The sequence below is a fragment of the Colias philodice genome, chromosome 1 (genome assembly GCF_061535455.1).
Source record: "Colias philodice isolate Cphi_HAF_F1 chromosome 1, ilColPhil1 Martin Lab GWU primary, whole genome shotgun sequence".
Taxonomy (NCBI): domain Eukaryota; kingdom Metazoa; phylum Arthropoda; class Insecta; order Lepidoptera; family Pieridae; genus Colias; species Colias philodice.
Window position 1 is genome coordinate 3,606,257 of NC_143086.1, and position 26,274 is coordinate 3,632,530.

Consider the following 26,274-nt stretch of genomic DNA (forward strand, 5'->3'; position numbering starts at 1 on the left):
AAATCCGTCCGGTAGTTTTTACATGAAAGAGTGACAAACATCCATCCATTCATACTTACAAACTTTCCCGTTTATAACATTACTATTTCTTTTTTAGTTTATATATGACTATACAGTATGCCTAACTCGAAACATTACGTATATATACCATTACCATTGAGGTTCCAAGAATCCATACAAACATAGTGCTCGTATGCCTATTAGGTTGACATATTGAAGACTTGACTGTTACAGGAAATCGTTAATTTATATTTCGAAGTGCCTTCCCGTGTTCACTCAGACAGCTGTATTTTCAGTTCTGTTTATTTTCAGGAACAAGTAAACTTTCTGTTTTGTGGGTTTTATTTCCGTTGGATAAATTACGATTTTTCAATACATATTTTGTATTTTTTTTTATTCTACACAGTTTTGTTTATATTGTATCTATTGGGCTTTATTTTATTAAAATCTATATTCAAATTTGTTATCTTTTTACTTAGCAAAGTATGCAATTTAAATCTGTAAAAATCGGTAAAACAAGTGCAGAAGCGGTGGAGCTTTCAGTTTTTCTTTAAGGCGAGGTATTTCAACGCGCCGTTTGCGCGAGTCGCTCCTCGCGTCGGCTTGTCAAGAAAACGCAGGGCAACGTTAATTTCTGAGATATAATATGTATTATAGTAAACCGTAGTCATGTAGCCACCCGCGTCTTACCCACAAGGGCCTCTCGCGGACGCTTGCCTACCAGATTCACCTCACCTCCCGCGCCCCTCTGTAACGGTCGGCGCGTCTGCCGCACGTGCAGCAGGGACGCTTGCCAAAAAGGTTCACCTCACCTCCCGCGCCCCTCTGTAACGGCCGGCGCGTCTCCCGCACGTGCAGCCGTTAGGCAGTCGAGGATAAACCGCGAACGCTAAGCTACGCCTAACTTTAACGTTTCCCGCGCGAACCCTAATTTGATCTTGTGTGCATTCTCATAATATAGTGTATTGTGACCTTGTGTGGAAGGCGACCACTGATCCACAACCTGTACAAGTATTTTATTATTAAAGAACTAACATCCACCCCTGAGATATCATTTCTGCCTGCTGGCAGTGGCGTACCCCATACCTGTGACGACCTATGTCTATATCTGGCGTCCCAACAGTGGGTGGATTAGTGGTTAAACGATTCGTGTTGTGTAGTTGAATTCGTACGAACTATCCGTTATTTCAATTAATAATAATGACGCGTACCAGACAACAACAACAGGAGTACCAGCATGGCGGCGAGGGGGATGATGCAACACGCATTCCCCAACCCCCCCCCGCCCCTCACTGCGCTGACGCAACATACTCGCAAGAGAGTGTGTCCATGCTCCTGGAAGGTCTTCAGAGAACACAAACAAATGCGATAAAAGAAATCCTGGATAGTGTTATGGGAAACCGCGCAATGACCTCGACTCCCGCGCCAACGGCCGAAAACGGTAATTTTGCGCGGTGTAAGGCGGTATTTAGCGGCGCACCGAACGAATCGATAGAAGGATTCATAGACGCAGTGGAAAGCTACAAAGAGTGCGCCAACGTGGCTGATACCAATGCAATTAAAGGAATGTCAATGTTGTTGACGTATGATGCGGCCACCTGGTGGCAGGGCATTAAAAGTCAAATATCTACGTGGGACGAGGTCGTATTTAACTTAAGAAGCGCTTACGGCGACCGACGGCCGCCCCACAGAATATACCGCGACTTGTTCGAAAACGAACAAGGGAAAGAAAATACAGACGTGTTCGTGGCGAAAGCTCGCGCCTTGTTGGCAAGGTTGCCACCGAGTGACTTAACTGAAAAAGTGAAACTAGATATGATATACGGCCTGTTAAACATTCGTATAAGAAAACGACTCCGCAGAGAGGAGTTTACGACATTCGCCGAATTACTTAAACACGCGAGAAATATTGAAGACTCCATGGGAGAAGAGGTACGACGAGCATCAACAGCGAGGCCATCGCCGTCCGCCGGCGCGAGTACTTTCCGCGCCGCTCCGGCCCCCTCCGCTGGCGGCGAAGCGCAGGCACGAGGCGCGCCCGCGATGCGCGCGCGGCCTGCGGCCTCTGTTTCGCCGCCGCCGCACCGCGCCGCCGCAGCCCTGCACGCGCCCGCGCCGCCGCAGCCGCAAGCGCGCGGAGCGCCTGGCGTGAACGCGACACCTCGGGCTCCTCCGACGACCTCGGCCTCCGGCTCGGGTCATGCACGTCCCTACTGTACCTACTGCAAGCGCTACGGTCACCGACGTGAACAGTGTCGTAAGTTAGAGGACAGAGGTGAGTCTTACAATCATAATAATAACGCGAGTGAAAGTGCCGTAAATTACGTAAATAAATCGGAAAAGTTCTATAGTCTCGAATTACCAGTGCGCGATCGTGATTTTCAAAATCGTTCGTTTGGTACATTGAACAATGACTATTATAATCGTGAAATGCTAACCGGTATTCCTTATGAAAATAAGTGCTGTCATTCGAACATTTTGTTCAGGAACGATACATACAACAATCATAATCACGACTCACATCTGAAATGTAACTCATTTTTTGTTCACGATTGCAATAACGTTAAGGCTAAGCGTACATTTAACGGTACAATTAAAAAGTGTATTAAGTCGGATTTTGAATGTAATTGTATAAAAATTTCTAACTATAAAACCTGTAATAAGTCAGATTTTTCGCAAAAATCAACAGATGTAAAAAACAATAACTTTACTGATGATGTGAATTTAATATATTGTTATGATGATAATTATGTGCGTGTTAAGGACGATGACGACTTGTTGGCATGTAGCGTCGGCGATAGGCCCGTCAAACGTCGCGACTTACGTCCCATTTTCAAAATCGAGATTTTGGGAGTAAATGGTACAGCTTTAATTGATACTGCCGCGAAACACTGTATTGCCGGTTACACACTATATGCTCTCCTTCTACGCAAAGGCCACCCGCTCACGCCCTCGACGAGGCAAATTAAACTCGCCGATGGCCACGCACGTGAAATGAACGTTCTCACTACCACGTTGCAGGTGCGGTTGGAACACGTTATCATCACAATACCATTTCTCATTTTCCCCGAGTCCGGCGACAACGAGACATTACTCGGTATAGATTTCCTTAGGGCTATGGGTGTCGTTATTAATTTCTCCAAGGAATTATGGTATTTTGACAACGATCATCACGTTAAACATACGCTATTTTTTGAACCAACTTCGCGTGGCACTACTTGTGCCTCTACAGATGTTCTCCGGGATGACGAGGGTACTCAGCTGGAGTCGGCAGAACGAGACGAACTCGCTCAGATCCTCGTTAAGCACGCGCACATTTTCCGTCTAGGGGGAGCTCCTACGCCTTTCGCGGAGCACCGTATAGATACAGGTGAACACCAACCGATAGCAGTGCCCCCATACCGTTTGAATCCCGCGAAGAAAGAGGTGATGAAAAAAGAAATTGAGAAAATGCTGCAGGAAGATATAATTGAAGAGTGCGAGTCCGCATGGTGCGCTCCAGCGTTGATGATACCTAAGGCTCGTGGTGGCGTCAGGTTCTGTGTAGATTACAGGCGCCTGAACGCTGTTACCAAATCAGACACGTACCCTATGCCACTAATTGATGAGCTCCTGCAATCAACAAAAAGGAACTGCTTCATGAGCACGCTGGACCTCAGATCTGGTTACTGGCAAGTAAGCGTGCGGGTAGAAGACAGGGATAAGACAGCCTTCATATCTCCGCTCGGCATATATCGCTTTAAGCGCATGCCTTTCGGCCTCAAGAACGCGCCGGCCACATTCCAGCGGCTGATCGACCGCCTCCGCTCCTGCGCATCTTTAAAGGACGTAGTCCTGTTAGCCTACTTGGATGACCTCCTGATAATCTCAAGTGGATTCCAACAGCACCTCAAAGACCTCGAGGCAGTTTTCGAGCGCTTGACTGAATATAACCTCCATGTAAATAGAGAGAAATGTGTTTTTGCAAGGGAGAGAGTAAAGTACCTTGGACACATAATCACACAGGAAGGCGTCTCCATCGACAATGATAAGGTTAGCGCTGTACTCGAAATGAAGGAACCGGCAAATCTCAAGCATATGAGAACTTTCCTTCAAACGTGCTCGTGGTTTAGGAAATTCATTCCTAACTTTTCCCAAGTGGCTGAACCATTAACGCGTTTGACACGAAAGAACCAACCATGGACTTGGGGTGCAGCTCAATTACAAGCTTTCAATGAGCTCAAGCGGTTGCTGACTTCAGCCCCAATTTTGATCCAAGCTGATTTTAGTCGGCCTTTTATATTACGAACGGATGCCAGTAATTACGCTTTAGGAGCTGTGTTACTTCAGGGGGAGTTAAAAGAGGAAAGACCAATTGAGTACGCGAGTCGACTCCTTACCTCAGCGGAACGAAACTACTCTACCACCGAGCGTGAAGCTCTGGCGGTGGTATGGGCAGTCGAACGTTTTAGATCATACCTCGATGGGCAACCCGTTATTATTGGAAGTGATCACCAACCACTCCGCTGGCTGCTGACCTTAAAATCACCAACCGGTCGGCTAGTGCGGTGGGCTCTCAAACTCCAGTCGTTTGATATACAATTCCAGTATACTCCAGGGAAAGCAAATGTTGTGGCCGACACACTAAGTAGGCCGATCTGCACAGGAGAAACCCGCGATCAATGCGGCATTTGCTCTGTAATAATAGACGTACCTGTGAAGAAACCGGATCTGTTGAGACAGGAACAGCTGGCAGATCCAGAACTGGAGAAGATTGTCAAGGAGCTCGAAGCCACCGATGAAGTCGCAGCCCAGCGATGGACAGAGCGGGGATATATGATGGATCAAGGAGTCTTGTACCGGTATAACCCCGACTCGGACAGTGAATCACCACAACTCGTAGTTCCAGCTGGTCAACAGCAAGACATCTTGAAGCAATGTCATGACTCTGCAGTAGCAGGGCATCCTGGTATTGACAATACTTACAAGAAAGTATCACAGCTATACTTCTTCACAGGAATGCGCAGGATAATAGCCGACTACGTGAAAGGCTGCGTTCAATGCCAACGATACAAGGCCACCAATAACAAGCCTCCAGGCCTCCTCCAGACGCCCATCATGAATCAACGTAACGAGGTGTTGGCCATAGATCTATTCGGCCCATTACCGGAAGGAGAGGAAGGGGAACGGTGGATATTGCTCGTTGAAGACACGGCCACAAGATGGGTAGAACTATACGCACTTAAGGATGCTACAGCTGAAGCCTGCGCACGTGTCCTCATCGAAGAATTCTTCATGCGGTTTGGGTTGCCTCGTCGGATCATATCCGACAACGGAGTTCAGTTCATTTCGGCAGTCATGCGTCAATGTATGTCAGTCTTGGGTGTGACACAGAACTTGGTGCCACTGTACCACCCAGAAGCCAACCCAGCAGAAAGGAAAAACCGCGATCTTAAGGCACAGTTAGCACGATTGGTTGAAGGAGACCATAGTACCTGGCCCAAGAACTTGCCAGTGATCAGATTTGCTCTGAATAGTGCCGTTTGCCGTACAACAGGAACAACACCGGCGTACCTGACATTCGGAAGAGAGCTGCGGTCACCTTCGGAAGCAACACATGACCAACGTGCCATACTGGACAAAGATAACTTTGTTCCACAAATAACACCCTACTTACGACGATTCCTCAGCTCGTTGTCGGCGATCAGAGAACGAGTCGAGAAGCAACAGGACAAGGCGAAAGAATACGCCGACCAGTCGCGTCGGCGGGTAGAATACAAGGTGGGTGATAAGGTGCTACTAAAATCGCACCTCTTGAGCAAAGGTTCAAAGGCACTCACTGCAAAATTTATGCCGAGACGCGATGGTCCTTACGTCATCACCAAGAAGATAAGCCCTACGACGTACAACATTGCGCGTATGGAGCTGCCTCACGAGATTATAGGGAAATACCATGTTCAAAATTTGACCCCGTTCATTAGTAACGATGATACTCCGCCGGAACCTGTTAACCCCGTCAAGAAACGCGGACGACCGAAGAAGGTAAAAGAGCAGCTAGTCCAGGAACGAGGGCGTACACCTGAACTAGAGGGGGAGTATATAGTAAACCGTAGTCATGTAGCCACCCGCGTCTTACCCACAAGGGCCTCTCGCGGACGCTTGCCTACCAGATTCACCTCACCTCCCGCGCCCCTCTGTAACGGTCGGCGCGTCTGCCGCACGTGCAGCAGGGACGCTTGCCAAAAAGGTTCACCTCACCTCCCGCGCCCCTCTGTAACGGCCGGCGCGTCTCCCGCACGTGCAGCCGTTAGGCAGTCGAGGATAAACCGCGAACGCTAAGCTACGCCTAACTTTAACGTTTCCCGCGCGAACCCTAATTTGATCTTGTGTGCATTCTCATAATATAGTGTATTGTGACCTTGTGTGGAAGGCGACCACTGATCCACAACCTGTACAAGTATTTTATTATTAAAGAACTAACATCCACCCCTGAGATATCATTTCTGCCTGCTGGCAGTGGCGTACCCCATACCTGTGACGACCTATGTCTATAGTATTTAATAATTACAGGGCTTCAGTTGAAAACCAAAATTTAGCACGTTTTCTGCAGTACATCAAAATACATATCCAATAACCAATAAAAATTATTTCCAAAATCAGAAATTTCATTATTAAATAATTCGTTTTCGATTTTTATGATTTTATATGATCGAGCAAAATACACGTGGTTGTGTAACAAATTAGCACACTTTTTAGGCAATATCTTGAAGTGTATTGATTATTTTTTCTAAAAGCGTCATATAACTGCAAATACATGAAAAATTTGATATTGCAGACCAATTTTACTCCGCTTCGCTGACGGGACTCCCCTTCGCTGACGGGACTCCCCTTAAAAAATTATTTAAGTAACTGAAATTAAATTACTTATCTATATAAGTAATTTAACTATATAATTTAATTTAACTATCAACATAGTTCAGATAAAAAATACAATATATAAGTACTTACACGAAAATCTTGCAATATTAAAATCATCTTCTAAATTCCAATCATGAAACTCATTATGATATTATGTTAGTTAAGTACCTAGTATCATAACAATTACTCATGCTTGCATTTGTGGTATTATCGAAGTACCTACGAGTTTCAATGTTCAGGCCAATATTATTAAGCCTTGATTTTTAACCTTCAAAAAAAGGAGGAGGTTATCAATTCGGCCGGTATGTTTTTTTTTTGTGGTCATGACGTCATAAGTACCTGAATAACTTTGGTTTAGTAGGTTTTAATAAATAGTAGGTAAAAACTTAAAAAATATTCCTATATAGATCCTATATCCTCCTATATATTATGTAAACGTTTCATCTACTGAACCAACTTTCACTCGACATTAAAAAAAATCATTTTCATAGATCTTACCTATCTATATTTAAAAGAAAATATCCATGGTATTTACAACATACATATCTCAAGAACAGAAAAAAAAAATAAGAAAATAGAAAAGTCTATTAAAATAATAACTGCTAAGAACAAAAAAAAAGAGCTTAAAGGGACATGTACCTAAGCGGAGTGGAGCTAAAACATAAATCATTTTGTTTCTAAAAGACTATGAAAGGAAGTCCCGATGGAATGTTACTATGAACCGAGGGATTATGATAACAATATCGTTTTGCTGAAAAGCATCTTGAATCACAACAGTTCAATTGAATGAATGAGCTATTTTTATCCGTAACAAGATACTTCAATGTTTTATAATAGCGAGAATAACAGTTTAATTTTGTACTTGAAAAGCAATAACGCAATATTGAATCAGTACTGGTACCTGGATAATTGGCTGGATTTAAACTTAAGTGATAATAAAGCAACAGCTTATTCTACTTTTAGAAGGATTTATATAGTACACTAGCTGCGTTCCGCGGTTTCACCCGCATTGCTCCGCTCATGTTGGTCTATAAGCCTTCCTCGATAAATGGGCTATCTAACTCCGAAATAATTTTTCAAATCGGGCCATTAGTTTCTGAGATTAGCGCGCTCAAACAAACAAACAAACTCTTCAGCTTTATAATAAAGTATACATTATTTTACATTTAGCTCTTTGACACGGCTACAAAAAAACACGAATTTACTGTCCGTCCTCGTGCTAATAAAGTTAATATCGTAATGTGGTTATGGACATCGGCATGAATTTAATAACGCTTACATTGGAGTAATTGCCATTACATATTTTACACCGACATAGGCGTTAATGTATTAAACACAATTTTAGCCTTTATCTTTCTAGTAATAAAAGACAAAATTCTGAAAGACATTTCAACGATTGAAGCAACAGGTCACTTTATACGCACTCCTACTTGTCTACTTACAAAGGACTATAGATGGGTATTTTCGTGAGATATTTCTTTCAGGATCTTAGTTTATTTTTAAGCACAAAACGACCGCCATGGTGTAGCTATTATAAAATAAATTAAAATTTATCGTGTATCAGTATTACATCGAATATTACAAAATATTATAAAATGCCTGTCTTTTTATGTTTAATCATATTTCATTTGAATAAAGCCGGGCATTGTCTTATTTCTGTTCAATATTAACAGAATATTAATCAGCGTGGATGTGGTCTTTTCACTATTATACTTTCCAATAATTAATTTGCAACAATAAATTCCTTTGAATTAAGTCCTTTGTACGTGGTTAGTCGCTATCAAGATAACTACATAAGATAAAATTAAATTGCGTACCAGTCTATTGCTTAAATAAGACTTGAGATCAGCATTTTAATTAAAAAACTATGAATTGCTATTGTGATTGAAAACAAGTGTAAATCGGTCCATGTGTGGTGAAGGGTTCGGTAGGTACACGTTACAATTTATAACAATTAACACTTTTGAAATACGTTATATGTAGGTATATGAAGACGTCACAATATTACGTATTTACCTATTAGATAATATTTTCAGCTGTCTATTATATAGCTTATTATACTGTACAATTTCAATTTACTAAAATCACATTAATAATGATGCTGACCGTACAAAACATCAGAGCGATCACGTGTGGAGGTTGTCTGGTTACGTATGAAGACTTATTCAGCAGATACTATGTCTAAGTATTTTATCAGTTGTCTATAATCAAAATCTTAGTATGAGGCACATAACAGGTACAGACTATAATAAAATTCAATATGTTGCTGACCGTACGTCAGATCGATCACGCGTGGAGGTGAAAGGGAAGCATCGAGGCGAGGTGCCGACATAATGTGACTGGGCTGTTATTTCGATTTTAAATAGCAGCTCAGATTATAAAACAAAAGGATTTATTGGATACTCGCAGTACACGTGTTTATCACTGATTAAAAAGGTTTGTGTGACTAAATTTATAAAAAGAAAAAAAATAAAGCTAAAACTGAAAACTAAACAAATTTTGTTCCTATTGATTCCATTACTCTAATAAAGTAGATAGAAATAAAACTTAAAAGTTAAAAGTTATATTAAGCATTTTTAATTTTTATGGTCGATACCAATTTATCGTTATGAAAAAGAATTGGCTTTCATAGCACAGGAAAGCCGACGCCTTGAGGCGTGAAACTGACACAACTCTGTACATTTAAATTTATTAATAAATATTTTTTAGTCCTTTTTCACAATTCATATAACTATATCTGTTTAAACACGGAACCATAAAACAGCTCTAAAGAGGTCCTCCTGAAAAACAAGTAAGATTCAGTTCTTTGTTGTAAAACCTTTGTTAATTACTAACTACTACATAGAAAATGTAATTTAGTCGCAAACACGATTATAAAACTGCATAATGTGTAAATTTTCCCTTGTAACAATGCGGGTAAAATGGGAACAGACAGGTAAAAGAACGCAATACATATAGTTGTATCTACAGAGTAGGTATTATAGTATAAAAGTAGTATAAAGACCTCATTGCGAACATTGATTTTCAGCCTTAACCTAAGGCTGCTATAGACCTAAGGTTCGCTAAAATCAGTTGTTGCATAACTACCTACATTACATTATGAACGGCCGTTCTAAGCATTGAGTACTAAATGATTTTTATTATACACTAACTGCTCAACCCGGTTCTGTCTGGTTTAACGTTTTCTTATTCCACATTTAGTAAAATTAGAAAGATTTCTTATCATTTTTATAAAGACTGAGAGAATCCATCGAACCAATCATTGAAATTCAGCAGTTCTTCAATTATAATTTCTGTAGGCAACTAATACGATTTTCATAAGGACATAAAAATAGATTTGATCAATATCAAAATAATTAATTAGTCTACTTTCAATAGAAGCCAACAAAATGGTCAATAGATGATGAGAATGAAAACTGTTGCCAGTTGGGTTTATAATATTATTGCCCGCGATTTAACGTGCCATGATTGTAGCGAACGGACATTATAATTCGGTTTACGGTCAACTTGGATATTTAGTTAAGCTTTGCAGCCAATGATTAACTAGTTCAGTGTAAATACTAAATCCTGTTTATAAACAGTAACACGTAGTTAACAATTGAAAAGAAAGAATTGTCGAATGGTTTTGTTAGGAACTTCTAATTTGTTAGATTACATGAGAGAGTTTATATAATAATGATGGAAATTCTCTCAAAAGAAAAAATATCTTATTTATTTAGGCTGCCTGCTTGATTAAGGAAGTTTTATTTATCTATCGATGATCAATCGTTTAACTTCAAAAGCATTCAATTTTAACCTTCTTTTGTTTTTGTGGTTATTCTCGATATTAAAAAGTCGTATGTTCCAAAACCAAAACAAAACACGTAGGTACCTACCGTTTATGTCAATATCTATCATGCCCTAGCTAACACGGCGTGTCAGAAACATAGACACATAGATTCACGTTTCAGTGAAGGTACCTACTACCTAGTCCATAAACAATATAAACACGTGCATGTAGTAGGTGTGACCCGATAAAAATATGCGCATTCTTTAGTAAAAGCGAAATATTGCACACGAGCTGAAAAGAATGAGGATAAAGACAGGTAGGAAAATTGTTTGCATATGTTTTTCAAAGAATTGCTTATAGGTATTCAATTCTGCACTGTCGGACGTGCGTATTGTCTCTTGCGTTGGTTTTCAGCTAATCCCATTGTGAGGAAAGATTCGTGAGGGTTTTATTATAAACTGGAATAAAGGGTGCGAATTTTTCTACGGGCCGGAATCCTGTATTGGAATACTTTTAGTCTTTTGAGTTATCTTTCATATTGTCTATTGGCTTAGTATTCGTATCCATATATCATGGAATACTAAAACATAAATTGCTTTGTATTAATAATTATGCTGAAATTTTCTGCTTCTCGTATAATTATAATTTCTTTACTTATACAAAATTTGCAATAAAAAAGTGCATAGGTATCGAATTTGTTCTTTCGGAATATTTCGATTGTTTATTGAGTACACACCAAAGATTAATATTCAAATTATTAATTAATATTCAATTACAAAGCATTTATAAACGTGCCAATAACATTTACAAGAAATTCCAAGACACAACTTTTAATCGCGATGCATAAAAAGAAAATCCGATAAGAAACTCGTGTAACTGACGCAGATTTTCCTAAAACGGTATAAATTTTTAACAAGCTGCCTGTTCCGATCCGCGTGACTTGCAAACTTCTACGATACGAGTACTTTTTGTACCCATGTTAAAGCAAATCTCTATTTCTTATCTATTTTATCTGTGCTATAATTTTATGTTACATTTAAATTGTAGATAAATAAAAAATATAGATACAGAATTCCCTTCTATATGCATGACTTGACTACATACTTGATTCATCTTCTTTAGAAACACAGTTAATATATTGGAACTTTTATATGTTTATGATGAAATTAAAGCCTTTATATTCTCGATATACATATAAATTGGGGAAAATAATTTGTTGTCCCTATTAATAAACTTTAAAGCTTAACGTAGATAGTTGTTTGTTGATAAGATATTAATTGCAGGCGCATTTATTCTATTTATGGGTATAGTTTTTGTTTGTAAATAGTTTGATTAAAGAAAGAAAATAATTTTAAGACATCCTTTAAAGAACATTATTTGGTTACCTATGTGATAAATCATAATTGACGCTCTATGATGTGCACACCTTGGCTAATTACCAACACTTTTCTTAGATACAACTATAATGAACATAAAATTGATATTTAATTTCAAAATTAATTTTCCTTGTAAATGTGAGGCAAAATATTAAAAAAGAGATATTACAGAATAGAACGTTTCCTGTTTTTATTTTCACTCACAAGAAACACGTTATAAAGACTAATTAATGAATGCATTTTGCTTTATTTTTTAACACACAACAGCTCAATTTAATATGGAGTGCTCTTTCTCTAGGAAAGAATCCATTACTAATATTATAAATGCGAAAGTAACTCTGTCTGTCTGTCTGTTACTCAATCACGCCTAAACTACTGAACCAATTTTCATGAAATTTGGTATGGAGATATTTTGATACCCGAGAAAGGACATAGGCTACTTTTTATCCCGGGAAAATAACGCAATCCCGGAAATCCCACGGGAACGGGAACTATGCGGGTTTTTCTTTGACTGCGCGGGCGAAGCCGCGGGCGGAAACCTAGTATAAAATATAAAAGATAATAGATTGTCATGTTACATTGTTCCTTGCGTTATTACTTATTAGCCTTTGAAAGGCCACGTAAGGTACACGCCTGACCTGTGACCAACTCTATTAGCAGAAGTAATTTTATAATTAAAACGTCGCATAATATTTTTTTTCATAGAATCTTACCTAGATGTACATCTTTATCTTATTAATTAATATGTGTTTGTTCGTTTTTCTTTTCTTAATAACAAATTTCTTAAAAATAAGGTTTGATCATTGAGTTAATATGTACTACGTAGTACATGTATCTCAATGGGTTGGATTTATAAATTATTTTTAAAGACCTATGCAACTTTTTTGGAAACCTTACTTACTAATTATAAAAGCACCGATTTATTACTATTTACACACAATTTCTTACTTCCAATATACATAATCTTATGAACTAATCAAAATATCTTCAAATACATTTTCCAAGAGGAATATTACGATCTCTTGATTCAGTTAAATTCCAGAGCATTCATGCTAGACACGGCACCCACAAGTTTCAGTTTGTAAGCACACCTTACAATCGACTAGGTACCTGAATCATCCTGAATAGTCCGGAATGCTAGGTCTTTGACTGCATTTCCAGTTCGGATATTGCCTGTGAATTCCTCGAAGCTAATTTCGTTGAATATAAATAGTGGATTTGGTAAAGTTTCTGCGTAATATACACGTTCAGTGACTTTCATGCGTTAGGTCTTGTTTTAGTTGTTTATGTTGTTAATGTTTTATTTAAGAGATTCAATACCTAAAAGTAGTAATCTACGTAATATCTAAGAGTAAGCAATTTTAAAATGAATTCTGGGGTAATAAGCAAAATCATCTATGTATGTCTTAATGTTTATCATATCACTAGCGGTTTCCAGCTAGTTGGCAGCAGTTTCTATTCACATATTCACTTTTATTGCCTACTTTTATATAATCGATCCGATTTTAAAACAAATATTCTCAACTATGTAGATACATAGTTAAGAATATTGTACAAAGATTTGAACTATGTGTAAACTATGTATGTCTAAGTAACTAGATCCAAGGTGATGAAGTGATCCAAAATCAGTTACTAAAATGTTTACTACCTATAATGTATAATGCTACTTTCGCATTTATAACAAGTTATATTACATACTAGCGGTCCGCCCCGGCTTCGCCCGTGGTACATATTTACGTTTTCTCTACATAAGAACCATCCTCGTACTTCAAGGAATATAATAAAAAACAATTATCGAAATCGGTTCAGCCGTTCTCAAGTTATGCGCTTACCAACACATTTTGGGATTCATTTTTATATTATAGATTAAATTCGATGTACCTATTTATCAACTTTGATGAAGGCTCTTCTAATCATGCTTTAATATTACATATTAATACCATAGTAACAACTTACCTAACCTCGACTATTCTTCGATATACCTGAACACAGCGGTAATTAACTCAATTATTAATTAACAATGTGATCGTCGCACGTTGCTAAATTCGTAATTAGCACCATTATGATCACATTAGCCCAATGACGCACGGATTCTCTATAATTATCCATTGTCAAAGGATACACAATACCATAATACCATTACAGTCCAGTTGACTTGCTTTCAAAGGGCCAACTCAGCCCCTTGTAGACCACTTCCTATAATACATTGCACTGTATTTAGGATACGGGAGATGACAAGAACAGATCAAGCCTCCATATGATTGGATTGCATGTCTTGTCTCAGAATAATAGTGTACGATAGAGAGAAATTGGATATGTGATACGGATTTAATATGTGCAGTAGGTTAGTATGTGCAGGCCGTACTTCATGTGTAATGATGTTGTGATAATATAGCGATTTCTCACTTATATCTCTTCGCACAGTAATGAACTAGGTATATGCCACAGATCACAGAATGGTATATGCTAATATTAAATTATACACTACGTACTAAGAACATCCCCCTTTTCGAGGAATTGATTGAAATTCACCTAACCTAACAGTTACTACGAAGTTTCAGTCGTCTGTAGGAACTATTAAGTATTCCGTCGTAAAAGTAAGGTTTTCAGAAAGCAAATCCTATAATTACTTTTCTAAAGAAAGTAGATAGAGATACTTTAGGTACTTTGTTATTCTCTGGAACTGAAAGTGGGAATTAACCTATTAACTATATATATTAACTTGGCTGTAACGAACCACCTTTTAAATTATATGATCTTTCAAAATATGATGCACCGTCTCTGATGACTTTGTTATCAATATTGGTTTTCATAAGATTGAGTTTAAGTGACAATATTATTAATAAGTTTAATTATGTGAAAGTTAAGGCTCATTAAAACCTGTAGAGTTGTAATTTTTCGATCTCCATAATTAAATTATTTAGATAAATAAAAGACTTAAAAGCTTTCGAGCAAAAAGTAGGTATCAATGTAAACACCAATAGTAAGATTTCGGTAAAATCCAAACACAATTTTTTGGAATTAACATTCTTATATCATTCGTTTTATCGCCACCACAGATCACAGAAACTACTTTGATCGCCACCAAACAACATTCTAGTAGCACGCTAAAAGCGAAATCTACCAACCTAAATTTAACAAACAACTCTAAATACACCATTGAAAACATGAATAGTCTCATAATGACCTCAGTCCGCTCGCATAGTATCTATACAGACAATTAAAGGAACAATGAATGTGTTGTTTACTCAAACAATGGCAGCATTTGAACACCCATGGGCTAGATAGGACAGTGCCCCAGGGCCCTAGAGCCTGGGGGGACCTTCGAGCCTTCGAAGGAGGGATCGAGTTATATTATCTGGATTGAACTAAACTTTCGACAATTTCTCTTATTTTCTTTTTAATTGATTTTAATAAATATGTTTATTGCTTTTTAATAGAAAATGAGAATACTTATTTTAATTTTGTTACTTGCCCCGGGGTTGGTTACCCGGCTACGAAACTGCATTTGAAACGTACCAAAGGCACCTACGATTCGCCTAATATACAAGATAATTTGCATTGATTTGAGGAACGTTGCAATAGAGAATATCCAATTAATTAGTACTAAATGGAGGTATTCCCTGGTATTTGCCGAGTAATTACATAGTACAAATTGAAACTGCATCTAATCCGATTTCTAGTGAGCATGCAACGTAGCTATTGGTTCTTTACAGGGAATTTTTAATTAGTTATTAACGTAAGTTGCATTGTAGTTCTTGGAGGATAGTTAATATTTAGGAATAAATTTATTTTGCAGATTTTTTTAAATTTTCATAAGACGTGGTTCAAATCGTAAAATTATTTTGGCTATATTATAACACCGCGCTACGGCCTACCACATCTGTCAACTGTGGGCCTACGGAGCGGAGAAGTAAAATACATAATACATATGCAAAAGCGTGAAAAATATTACCTACAATTAACAGGAGACAAACTTGCGTAGGTCAGCTTGTTTGGTGGGTTGATAGTTATCGCAAAATATCAATTAATTGAGCTTGGAAAAATAATAAACAATTGAGAAGCGCGATAATTGGTTTGTTTGCGCGTACAACAACAAGCGTAGGCATATCCTGATGTCTGGACATGGTGTTATTGTAGTAATTAATTTCCAGACGCTCTAATTGAGACAAACTTACTACCTTCAAGGTGATAATTTATGCCTTAATAACGTGGGTAAACTTAGTGCTATATTTTTTTGATATAGGTACAAAACAGTTCTTATGGTAATCATTTTATTAATATTAATATCTATTACCACAAAGGCACAAAGCATAATATAGCCAGTCGTTTTATTGACGTTTATTTATTCGTTGAATTTAACCAATAGGGAAATCACAGACGGTGTTATGACTGAGATATCCTTTGCCTTGCAAAGGACTGTACATTCAAAGGGCTGAATTAGTTATTCCTTTAGTATAATATACCTTTATTATCATTTCCACAGATACTACTAGTATCATTGCTTTAAATAGTATCCATGTTATATATACTTTTTATATTATACAATAGTACTTATATCTCTACATACTAGCTAATATTGTCAGTAAAAAAGATTCTAATGTTTAATTAATTTAAAGGTCTTGAAGTATTGATAAGACTATACTATATTGATAAGAAAATTAAATCATAAAATCTGTTTCATTCTCTTTACAAAACACAATTGGAGCGACATAGACTATGTATTTTGTTATTCCTCATAGACCTGGGTAAAGCCGAAGCAAACAGTTACTTTATTAACTGTAAAGTTATAGTGTGTATGTGTAAGTATACCCCATGATATTATAAACCAATATACTTAACTCGTCGCTTGCTAATTCGAGCGTGAAAATACAAGGTTGATCGAGTTCCGATCCCAGAACATTGCAACGACTTCAAAACTAAACATCCTCTTGCATACGTCTAGTTAAAATTCACGCAACGGCAGATTGCGGTCTAATTAAATGATAAACCGTTATATACATAAATGACTCTTGAGCAATGTATGTTAGGTTATTCGTTTAATATTCTAGGCATTAATTCCTTCGACAAAAGGAGGAGGTTCTCAATTCAACTGTATCTTTTTGGGTATGTTACCTCAGAACTTTAAACTGGGTAAATTACTGATGATGATGATTTTAATTGACTTTTTTATTTAAATCATTTAAATTTTATTATATCTAGTTCTGACTATTTGAAGACGGGTTCGTTTTTTGTTAAAAAAGAATTATATATTAATATTGCCGCTTATTTCTTACGTGGGCGTACAATAGTTTGCGAAGGTATTGTACAGGTATTTACGCAACAAGTGGCCATTGTAGACGCGGAGTGATATATTTTTGGATGAATAGGTTTGTTTAGTTGAGCGACTGCTAAATTGGCGATAAGAGAGGAAAACGTGATAAACTATTCCACGCTTGGATGCATCATGTTATCGCTTTAGCACTTTTTCAATACAATAAATCACGCATATAACTATCACTATCGAGAAAAAAAAGGTAAAATCCTTGGAGTAAAACCTTATTATGTTGCCACGTGTGGGAGGATCCGAGGGACTCTTTCATGATTCATCCCCAAATAGCGCTGAGGGTCCAATTGTCATTAACAATTGGCATTCATCAACAGCTTTTAAAATCAGAAGCATTTTTTGTGGGGAAATCTTACATAGATACCAACGAGGAAGGAGCCGTGGGTTATGTGGATTAAAACCCCACTATGTTCCGTCGAACCGCTAGGCCGCAGGTTTTGGCTGGATTTCTTCCGTGACCTAAATCAGAAACCTAGGTATACATTGGTGATGCTGAATATATTCTGAACTCCGATACAGTTATTTCTGATAAACACAAAATGATATACAACACTCATTAATCAAGCTTAATTTAATTTAAACTACATATTGAAATACTAAATATTATGTCCAACAATATTAAGGTTTTGTTGGGAAATGAGATCTGTTAAATTAAACACGAATTTATTGAGCATATTATTTATTTATTGTTCGTTATATATGCAGTAATCTGATTAGTGACTAATTAGATATAACGTACAATAGTAATACGGGGTATTTCACACAAACAATGGTCACAATGAACGTATTCGCGCCGCAATTCATTCGCATTTCGCATACATTAAAATTAAAATATGTTAAATAACAGCACGTATTTTCATTTAACTATAAATATCACTATTACTTTCAACAATATTCTACTTACACATCTAGTAATAAATAACAAAACTTAACAAATCATTGACTTTCGCGGTGACTCAAATAATATTTAAGAATAATTTAAAAGTTCATTATAGTTACTTATTAAAAACACAGGATTTTCACATACGAATGTATAAAAAATTAGTATCATAAAAATAAATAATTAAATACCTATATGTACCTAATTCAATTTAATTGATATTAATTATTAACGATGGACGCTCAACACCTCTAAATATAATCAAGATTTAGGTAATCTCAAGGGAAGTTCTGAAGACTCTTTGGTTGTTCTTGGTCGGCACTCTAGACCTGCCCATGACAGACATCGCTTCAGAGACTATCAACTTAGACTTGTTTGCTTAATAGCTGTTACCTGAGGTATCAAATAACGAGGAGCATTATTTAATCTATTAATTTAACATTATTTAATCTTTGAATTTAAAACCAATATGGAGAATGGAGACCTACTATCACGCGTAATTTGAATTTGATAAGGTGATAGAGAAAGCGTAATGTATCTAAAAATTGATGATTGCAAATTAAACCTAATTTAGTATAAAGAAAATAGGGTTAAGCTGTTGTTGTTTAATCATTATAGTAGAGACAGCCTCTATTTTATCTTATACATAATTATGATAAGCCGGGAATCAACCAGGACAAAATATATATCGTCCCTATACCTAATGAACACCTAGCTTTATGTTTAATCTACGCTGTGCACGGTCACAGAATAAATATTCACGGTGGAGACATAACCATAGATAAGAAAACCTAATGGTGTATTTTAACATAATTCGGCGCGTGTTTCACCCATCCCGGTGGTGGTTGAGGAACCGGCACCCACTCCTTGACATGCGCTGGACTCCACATATGTTTCCATACAGCGACATAGACCTTCTTCTCTTGCCAAGTTTTCACCCATCTCGGGCGCCATACTAACCGCTTCTTCCAGAAACCGTGAAGGCTTGGTGGTGCGTAGTGGTAGTGCGATGAGCGGTCGCTGTAATAAGTATTATGTATAATGTTATTGAAGTGATTATTGAAGTGCCAGATATTGAATTTGTACTTTGTGGGCGGGATACAGAAAAAAACATATTTTAAGTAGATAATTCAAACTGTCAAACTGATATTTGACTTTAATGTAATTCTCTATAAAAATAGAGTCGTACCTATTAGTTACAAGACTAGTTTTTATTAGAATTTTTGAACTTATATTATAAGTATATCTCCAAATAAACTGACAGAACAATGTGCCTTAGAGGCACGCGTTCTTTAACAATTAATAGATATGATATATTATTGTAAAATTTACTATTATATGGTAGTTAATATTAACATTTAACTGCAATTGCATATTAAACCCACTGCACTTAACATTATTATCGAGAAACGATCCATATGAACGTATTTCCCACGTCCGCCTTTGTAAGTAGGTACACCATATTCATTTAACATTAGACTTTATTAAACTAGCTGTTTAAATATTCACAGCGATTTCATTTAATTCAACATAAACGTCCCATTTACGTTGTTTCAATGCTTTTACAACATTAGAACCTCGAAAACTAGGAACATGAAATTTCCAACATGCCAGCTATAAAATGCAATTTAATGTTTCCATAAGCCTAAACTTCAGATTCAGATTTTAAATTCCTAGTCACTGTTCCAAACTTTGTAGGTAAGTACCTACTATTAAAGATTACACACATGTTCAAACTTCAAGCAGTTATTAATAAAAAAATATTATTTAGTATCCCAATGTACCCTGACATTAAACATATTAACTATAACCTCTTTTTCAATAAATCTGTTTTACATACGTCTTAATTTGTAAGTTAATGGGACTGAAGTTAAAACAATTGAAAGCTTACCTACAATTACCAGCGAATAATATTTCTCATAAATGGAACAATAGCCTGTCATAATTAACAAGGCTTGGGAAATACGGGAATTCGTAAACAAATATTTTACTTGCCTGGAAATTAAGGAACTTAAAGAATTATTCGCCAATGAAATAACCTACTTACATGACGAAATTACCGATCATTTTATTCAATTAAATTTTCGGAAGATGATTTATCATGATTTTTATTCTTAACTAGCTGCTCCGCGCGATTTCACCCCCGTAGCTCCACTTCTGTTGGCCGTAGCGTGATGATATATAGCCTATAACCTTTCTGGATAAATGGGCTATCTAACACCGAAAGAATTTTTCAAATCGGACCAGTAGATCCCGAGATTAGCGCGTTCAAACAAACAAACAAACTCTTCAGCTTTATAATATTAGTATAGATAAGTAGCTGTGCCGCACGGTTTCACCCGCAGACAAATATCCTATAGCTAATGTGTTGTTTTTGGTATAGTACATAAGCTACGTATCATCAAAACTTTGACGAGACTTTTTTTATTTGAAAGACACCAGTTTCCAAGTGGTCCCATTAAAATGTGGACATTTAGAATGCGGTTAAGTTTTTGTTAGTTTTTTTTTGTCACTTAATAAGTGTGTAAATAGATTATTTCACACTTACATTGGGGTATTTATTGTTGTGGTGATTGTGTCGGATTTTTCAACTTCATTTGCCTGTGTCTCCTGGCCGTAAGTTCCGCTCATCAGAATCAATCCAAGAATTAACTGTGAAAAAAAGAATTTAAAATTAAGTAACTAACTATAATAATATCATGTAATTATTATTGAAAACTAATGATTAGTGATTATCAGAAGTTCGTAGCTAATTTTGGGATATTAAAAAATAGATATGCGAAAAACGCATCTTTTTCTTCATAATTTAGTAAATAAGGCATAGCGTCGATATTTTCCCCTAACTAGATATAGGGGAAAATATCGCTGCTTACTTATTGATAGCTGCCCCGGCAGACGTTGTTCTGCCCTATTGCCTCTTTTTCATGCTTTCTCTCGTGATGTAGTTTAATTATTATCCATAATTGTTATGAAATAAGTATGTGCCGATAAACTGAGAATTTTAATTGATAAATAAATATATATAAATAAGTATATATTAATGATAAATAAGTATATTTCCATATTATTTTGAAATACTATTTTGAATACCAAAAATATTCATACTTGCAATAATTTCGAGAATCGGTACAATTGTTTACGAATACAATTGTTTAATTCCCTTTATTAAATACTTTCCAGTGAAATAAGCGTACATTTACCACTAGTTGGTACTGCAGTAGTGGAATCTCACAATACGATATATTATAAAGATCGTTTTCCAACTAGTTTAAATGGAAAAATAACTGCATACAGAACATATATATACGATAACAAAAAGCAAATGGACCTTTATTTTAAACTAACCGCTCCGCGCAGTTTCACCCCCGTGGCTCCTCTCCTGTTGGTCTTAGCGTGATGATATATATATAGCCTATAGCCTTCCTCGATAAATGAGCTATCTAACACCGAAAGAATTTTTTAAATCGGACCTGTAGTTCTCGAGATTAGCGCGTTCAAACAAACAAACTCTTCAACTTTATAATATTAGTATAGATCTATGTTTATACGTTTACTAAAATTGTATGTTATTCTCAGGCTTGTGCTAACTTACAGACTAATAAGCACCTACCTACTTCAAATGAACTAGATACCTATTGCAAAAAATATGAAAAATAAAATTTTCTCTTATGAGAAGAAAAATGAAAAATTCTTTACTCCAAGTTAAATTATGCTCAGATAATCTCGATTGAAAAATTCCAGTCATATTGTTCAAGCTTCTTATAAAATGTAATTTTAACAAAAACTAGTTCAAAAATGGCATTTTATAATAATTTAATTAGCGTTTAAATTAGGATCCTATTGAAGAATAGTAGAGGGATATTAGGTATCTCTAAATTCTTATCCTTTATCTGCAGACTTTCAGCAAGAAGTCTAATCAAGGACAGAAAATATTATAATCAACTATCAAGATCATACAACACAAACATAAAAAATTAATCATAGAATCTTCCAATCCTATTTCATTCATATCAATATCCAATGGGACGAAAGATCCGACATTCGCAGAAAACGTGCTCTAAAGTTATCCAACACCAACTTTGGCCACTAAAGTTTAAAAATTGGAAAATGACTTTTGAGCCTCTGACTCTGAACGGAAAAATATAGATCATACACCAGCAATGCTGTTCTATATCACTCATATCAAATCAGATGCGGTCAAACTAATTTAGTTAACAGCATTTATTTATACAAAATGTGGTACTATTGTTACACTAATTGACACTTAATTACACAGTTTTAAACACTAACCAGGATTCGCGCACACATTATGTAGGTACTATAATTGCACCAGTAAGTTGGATAGATGACGTCGGAACTGATGATACATTTGACGATTAAAGCCTTTTATAGGTGTCCTCTATTTGGCACGAAGCCAGGGCTTCTCAATTTTACTTCCGTTTTGTATTCCTTACAAGAACAACTCTGACTGATAAGGGCGATAAAAAACGAAGCAATTGTGTACGGAATTTAAAAATACTTTCGTTTTAAACCAAATTGGACTAATTTATATAATTATTTAATGAAGGAATAAGACAATTATCTCAATATTATGTTTTATTTAAAGCAAAATTAAAAGAAATTCTTATATATTTTATAAAATTTAACAGTTGTTAGACTTCTAGAATAATCGTTAAATTAATTTACTAGAATCTTATATATATATAAGATGTTAGGTATTTATTAAATTACATTTCTTCCGCCACAAAATTCGGAGCTGCTAGAGATAAAATAATTTTGTACCTAAACATTTAAAATTAGGTACTATGAATTAAAATATCATGATAACAACAAGAATGTTATTGTAACGAGAAATCTGCGAATAAAACATTTTGTGGCCAATTTTGTTTTTCATGTTTTCATATTGCATATTAACTAAGCAAATGTACAAAATAAGCATCCTTGTTGATCATAGTTAATAAGCATAATGAATATCTTTGTAAAATTTCATTTCATTTACAGTAATCTATACTAATATTATAAACCTGAAGTTTGTTTGTTTACGTATGAACGCGCTAATCTCAGGAACTACTGGTCCGATTTGAAAAATTCTTTGGGTGTTAGATAGCCCATTTATCGAAGATAGGCTATATAATATCATCATGTTAAACCAACAGGAGCGGAGCAACGCGAGTAAAACTGCGGGGCACAGTTAGTAAATTAATAAATGTAAACATTATTTCACGTTACCATAGAATGTGACTTGTTATCAGTGACGTAATTATTATTTCTTGTATAAAAATACGAATTAAATAATTGGGTTCCCAAATCTCTAATAATGGTACCTACCGACTCGAGTATCTTTATTCTTTTGCTTTGTATTCTAAGGCGAGGTCACAACTTTTTCATTTTTTAGGAAAAATTTAGGGGCCACCGGGCCGCAGTTTGTAAACCTATGTCTAAATTAGGAATTGCTTACATACATCATCAAACGCCATCGTCCATAATAAACAACCTCGTACAGCATGCTTGCCTCCATAAAAATACTGCATGCCAATTTGTACCCTGTTTCCGGAACATTATAGCTTACATTAGGTTACATTAGTAAAGCATGGGATACATAACAAATTTTGATAAAACAATAGCGTTAAAATCGCGTAACTATTAAGTAATAAATACATGGCACGTCGCTTTTATGTAACAGGGAAAGCAGGGAAGCATTGCGTTCAATCGATCATAAGTACGTATCTAACAATAGACATTTTTTTTAATATTATTAAAACTTTTAACTCAAACAATTGTGTACTTGTCACAATATTATATGTAATTTATAATCTCTATTTAAATGTTTCAAAAAAAAAACTAATTGAGAACCATTTTTGAAGTCGGTTGAAAACTGATGTAAACACTAGGTGGGCAGCTGATAGTTAGAACTTAGACATAATAACAATTAACTAATGAAAAATAATAATCAATTAAGAAGAGCGATAATGGCTTGTTTGCACTTAGTTGTTTGTAATAACAAACCTGCACATATCCTGTTGTCTGGATAAGATATTGTTGTAAACCATAATTATTTATTTAACAGTATATTTTATTTAAGTTCTTACTTTCTTTTTGCATTACCCTTAGAAGCCCATAGTTCTAACTTAAAAGGACGCATGGTGCCTGCGCTGGTCACTTGTGTTTTTTTTATGTTAACGTATTCAATTCCTCCCCATACCTAATATTGTCAATCAAAAACACCTCCCATAAATGCCATAAACTGATATTTTTTTACATGTGGAAAATTACCAGCTCACATAACATTTTTTTATCAAGTTAGTGGTCTTTCCATATTAAAATATATCAATTCAGTCCATAATTGCTACGTATTCAACAAAAATCTGCGTTCCTTTTCATTACTTCCTTGTAAGTTGTATGTGGGTAGATTGCAATCTGGAATACACGTGGCACTTTCCAGGACTCAATTAAGTACCTCAATATAACCTCTTTCACTATTCAGTAAGTACCAACTCAAGGAATACGGAATACCACGTAAAGTAATCATCATAAATTATTGTAAAGATATGAATTGACGTCAGAACCACAAGCACTAATCCATACTAATATTATAAATGCGAAAGTAACTCTGTCTGTCTGTCTGTTACTCAATCACGCCTAAACTACTGAACCAATTTGCATGAAATTTGGTATGGAGATATTGTGTAGATAGTTTGAAATATGTACCACGGGCGAAGCCGGGGCGGACCTCTAGTAAGGAAATAAATTAATTTTATGTAATAAGATAAGCGCTACCCACTCATCCATTTGAAGTCAGTGCCAGTTAATTATAAATTCGTGGTAGTGGATATAACGACCGCCTCCTTGGTAGTGAGGTTTGCGCTTGTGCTTAGTACGGAACCTCGGTTCGATTCTCGATGGTGGCTAAAAAAAATCACGGTCTGGCAGGCGCAGGACACAGAACACAAACAATACGTACAATTAACTTACTGAAAAAAGATCTTAAGAGCCCTTTGTACTGAAAGTTTAGGCATTTTAGGCACTGAGATGGCTCGCGCCCGCGTTGCGCAGGAGCCGGCGCGGCATGAACTCCGGTGACCTATGAAGGCGGGCGATTATGCCACAGTATAAATAAATCAGTAGTTCGATTTTATTTGCTATCGTAGGAATGTTGTTGATAAATAAATTTACTACTTATCCTATACCATTAAACGAGCTATATTTGCATATTTATATATTTGTTTGTATATATACAGTGTGGAAATTTTCGATGTGCCCTGAATGGAAAGTACTTGAAATACTAGGGATAGCAAATTTTTCTGAAAGGAAACATTCCTTTTTCAAATTTTATTTTATTATTCAAATCGATAGAAACAATATAAAAGATAATTTATTGTTAATTTCTCGTAAAAATTTTTTGGTCTATTTTATACATACATTTAAAGTTTAAAATGAAACTCTCGTTCTGGATACATTAATTTATTTTCTTCTGAAAATATTGGTAATAATAATTAAAAGTAAAACAAATAAAAAAGGCAAAATAATAATTGAATATAAGTATGTAATTAGTAAGTTAGTGTATTCAACCAACTTAAAAAAGTGTGACTATTTTACAACAATTTGAATAATAATCAATTAATGATTTGTATTATTGTATACAATATCGAAGCTTTTTAAGAAATGTATAAAATAATTTTTTATGAATTATTAATTATTATCATACATCATAATATTATGTTACCGGCAATATATTAAACCCTTCTTAGTAAATGTATGTTATTCCGAGAAACGGTCGGAATGAAATAAATTATATTCGTCACATTACCTATGATATCTTTAAATCTGAACTTTTCCTAAGTAGCAAATGTGGGTGGTTTTTGGGGTAGCGATTAACCAATATGAGGTCAAAACTAAAATCCAAGATGGCGCCGACGAAAATTTGAAATGTTTTCGTCATGGGTGTCATTTTCAAAGAGTTGGAGTAGCTATTAATCAATATGAGGTCAAATCTAAAATCCAAAATGGCGCCGACGAAAATTTGACA

The 26,274-nt window shown here is 35.9% G+C and overlaps 2 protein-coding genes across 3 annotated transcripts in view; one reads left to right on the forward strand and one right to left on the reverse strand.

The window, feature by feature from the left end:
• The window catches only part of MED23 (mediator complex subunit 23), a 263,054-nt gene that overhangs the window by 215,309 nt on the left and 21,471 nt on the right, over positions 1-26,274 (forward strand). The window lies entirely within an intron of this gene.
• Positions 18,040-22,593, reverse strand: LOC149491064 (uncharacterized). The gene is made up of 3 exons (XM_089698890.1): positions 22,539-22,593; positions 20,797-20,900; positions 18,040-19,268 (listed from the first exon to the last, which is right to left on the reverse strand). The coding sequence occupies exons 1-3, from the start codon at positions 22,554-22,556 to the stop codon at positions 19,040-19,042; spliced, it is 351 nt and encodes a 116-aa protein (XP_089555016.1). The 5' UTR covers positions 22,557-22,593; the 3' UTR covers positions 18,040-19,039.

Coding starts and splice junctions, on each gene's coding strand:
- LOC149491064 (XM_089698890.1), bottom strand. Junction 19,269..20,796: donor ACAACAATAAATACCCCAAT/GTAAGTGTGAAA, acceptor TACTTATTACAG/CGACCGCTCATCGCACTACC.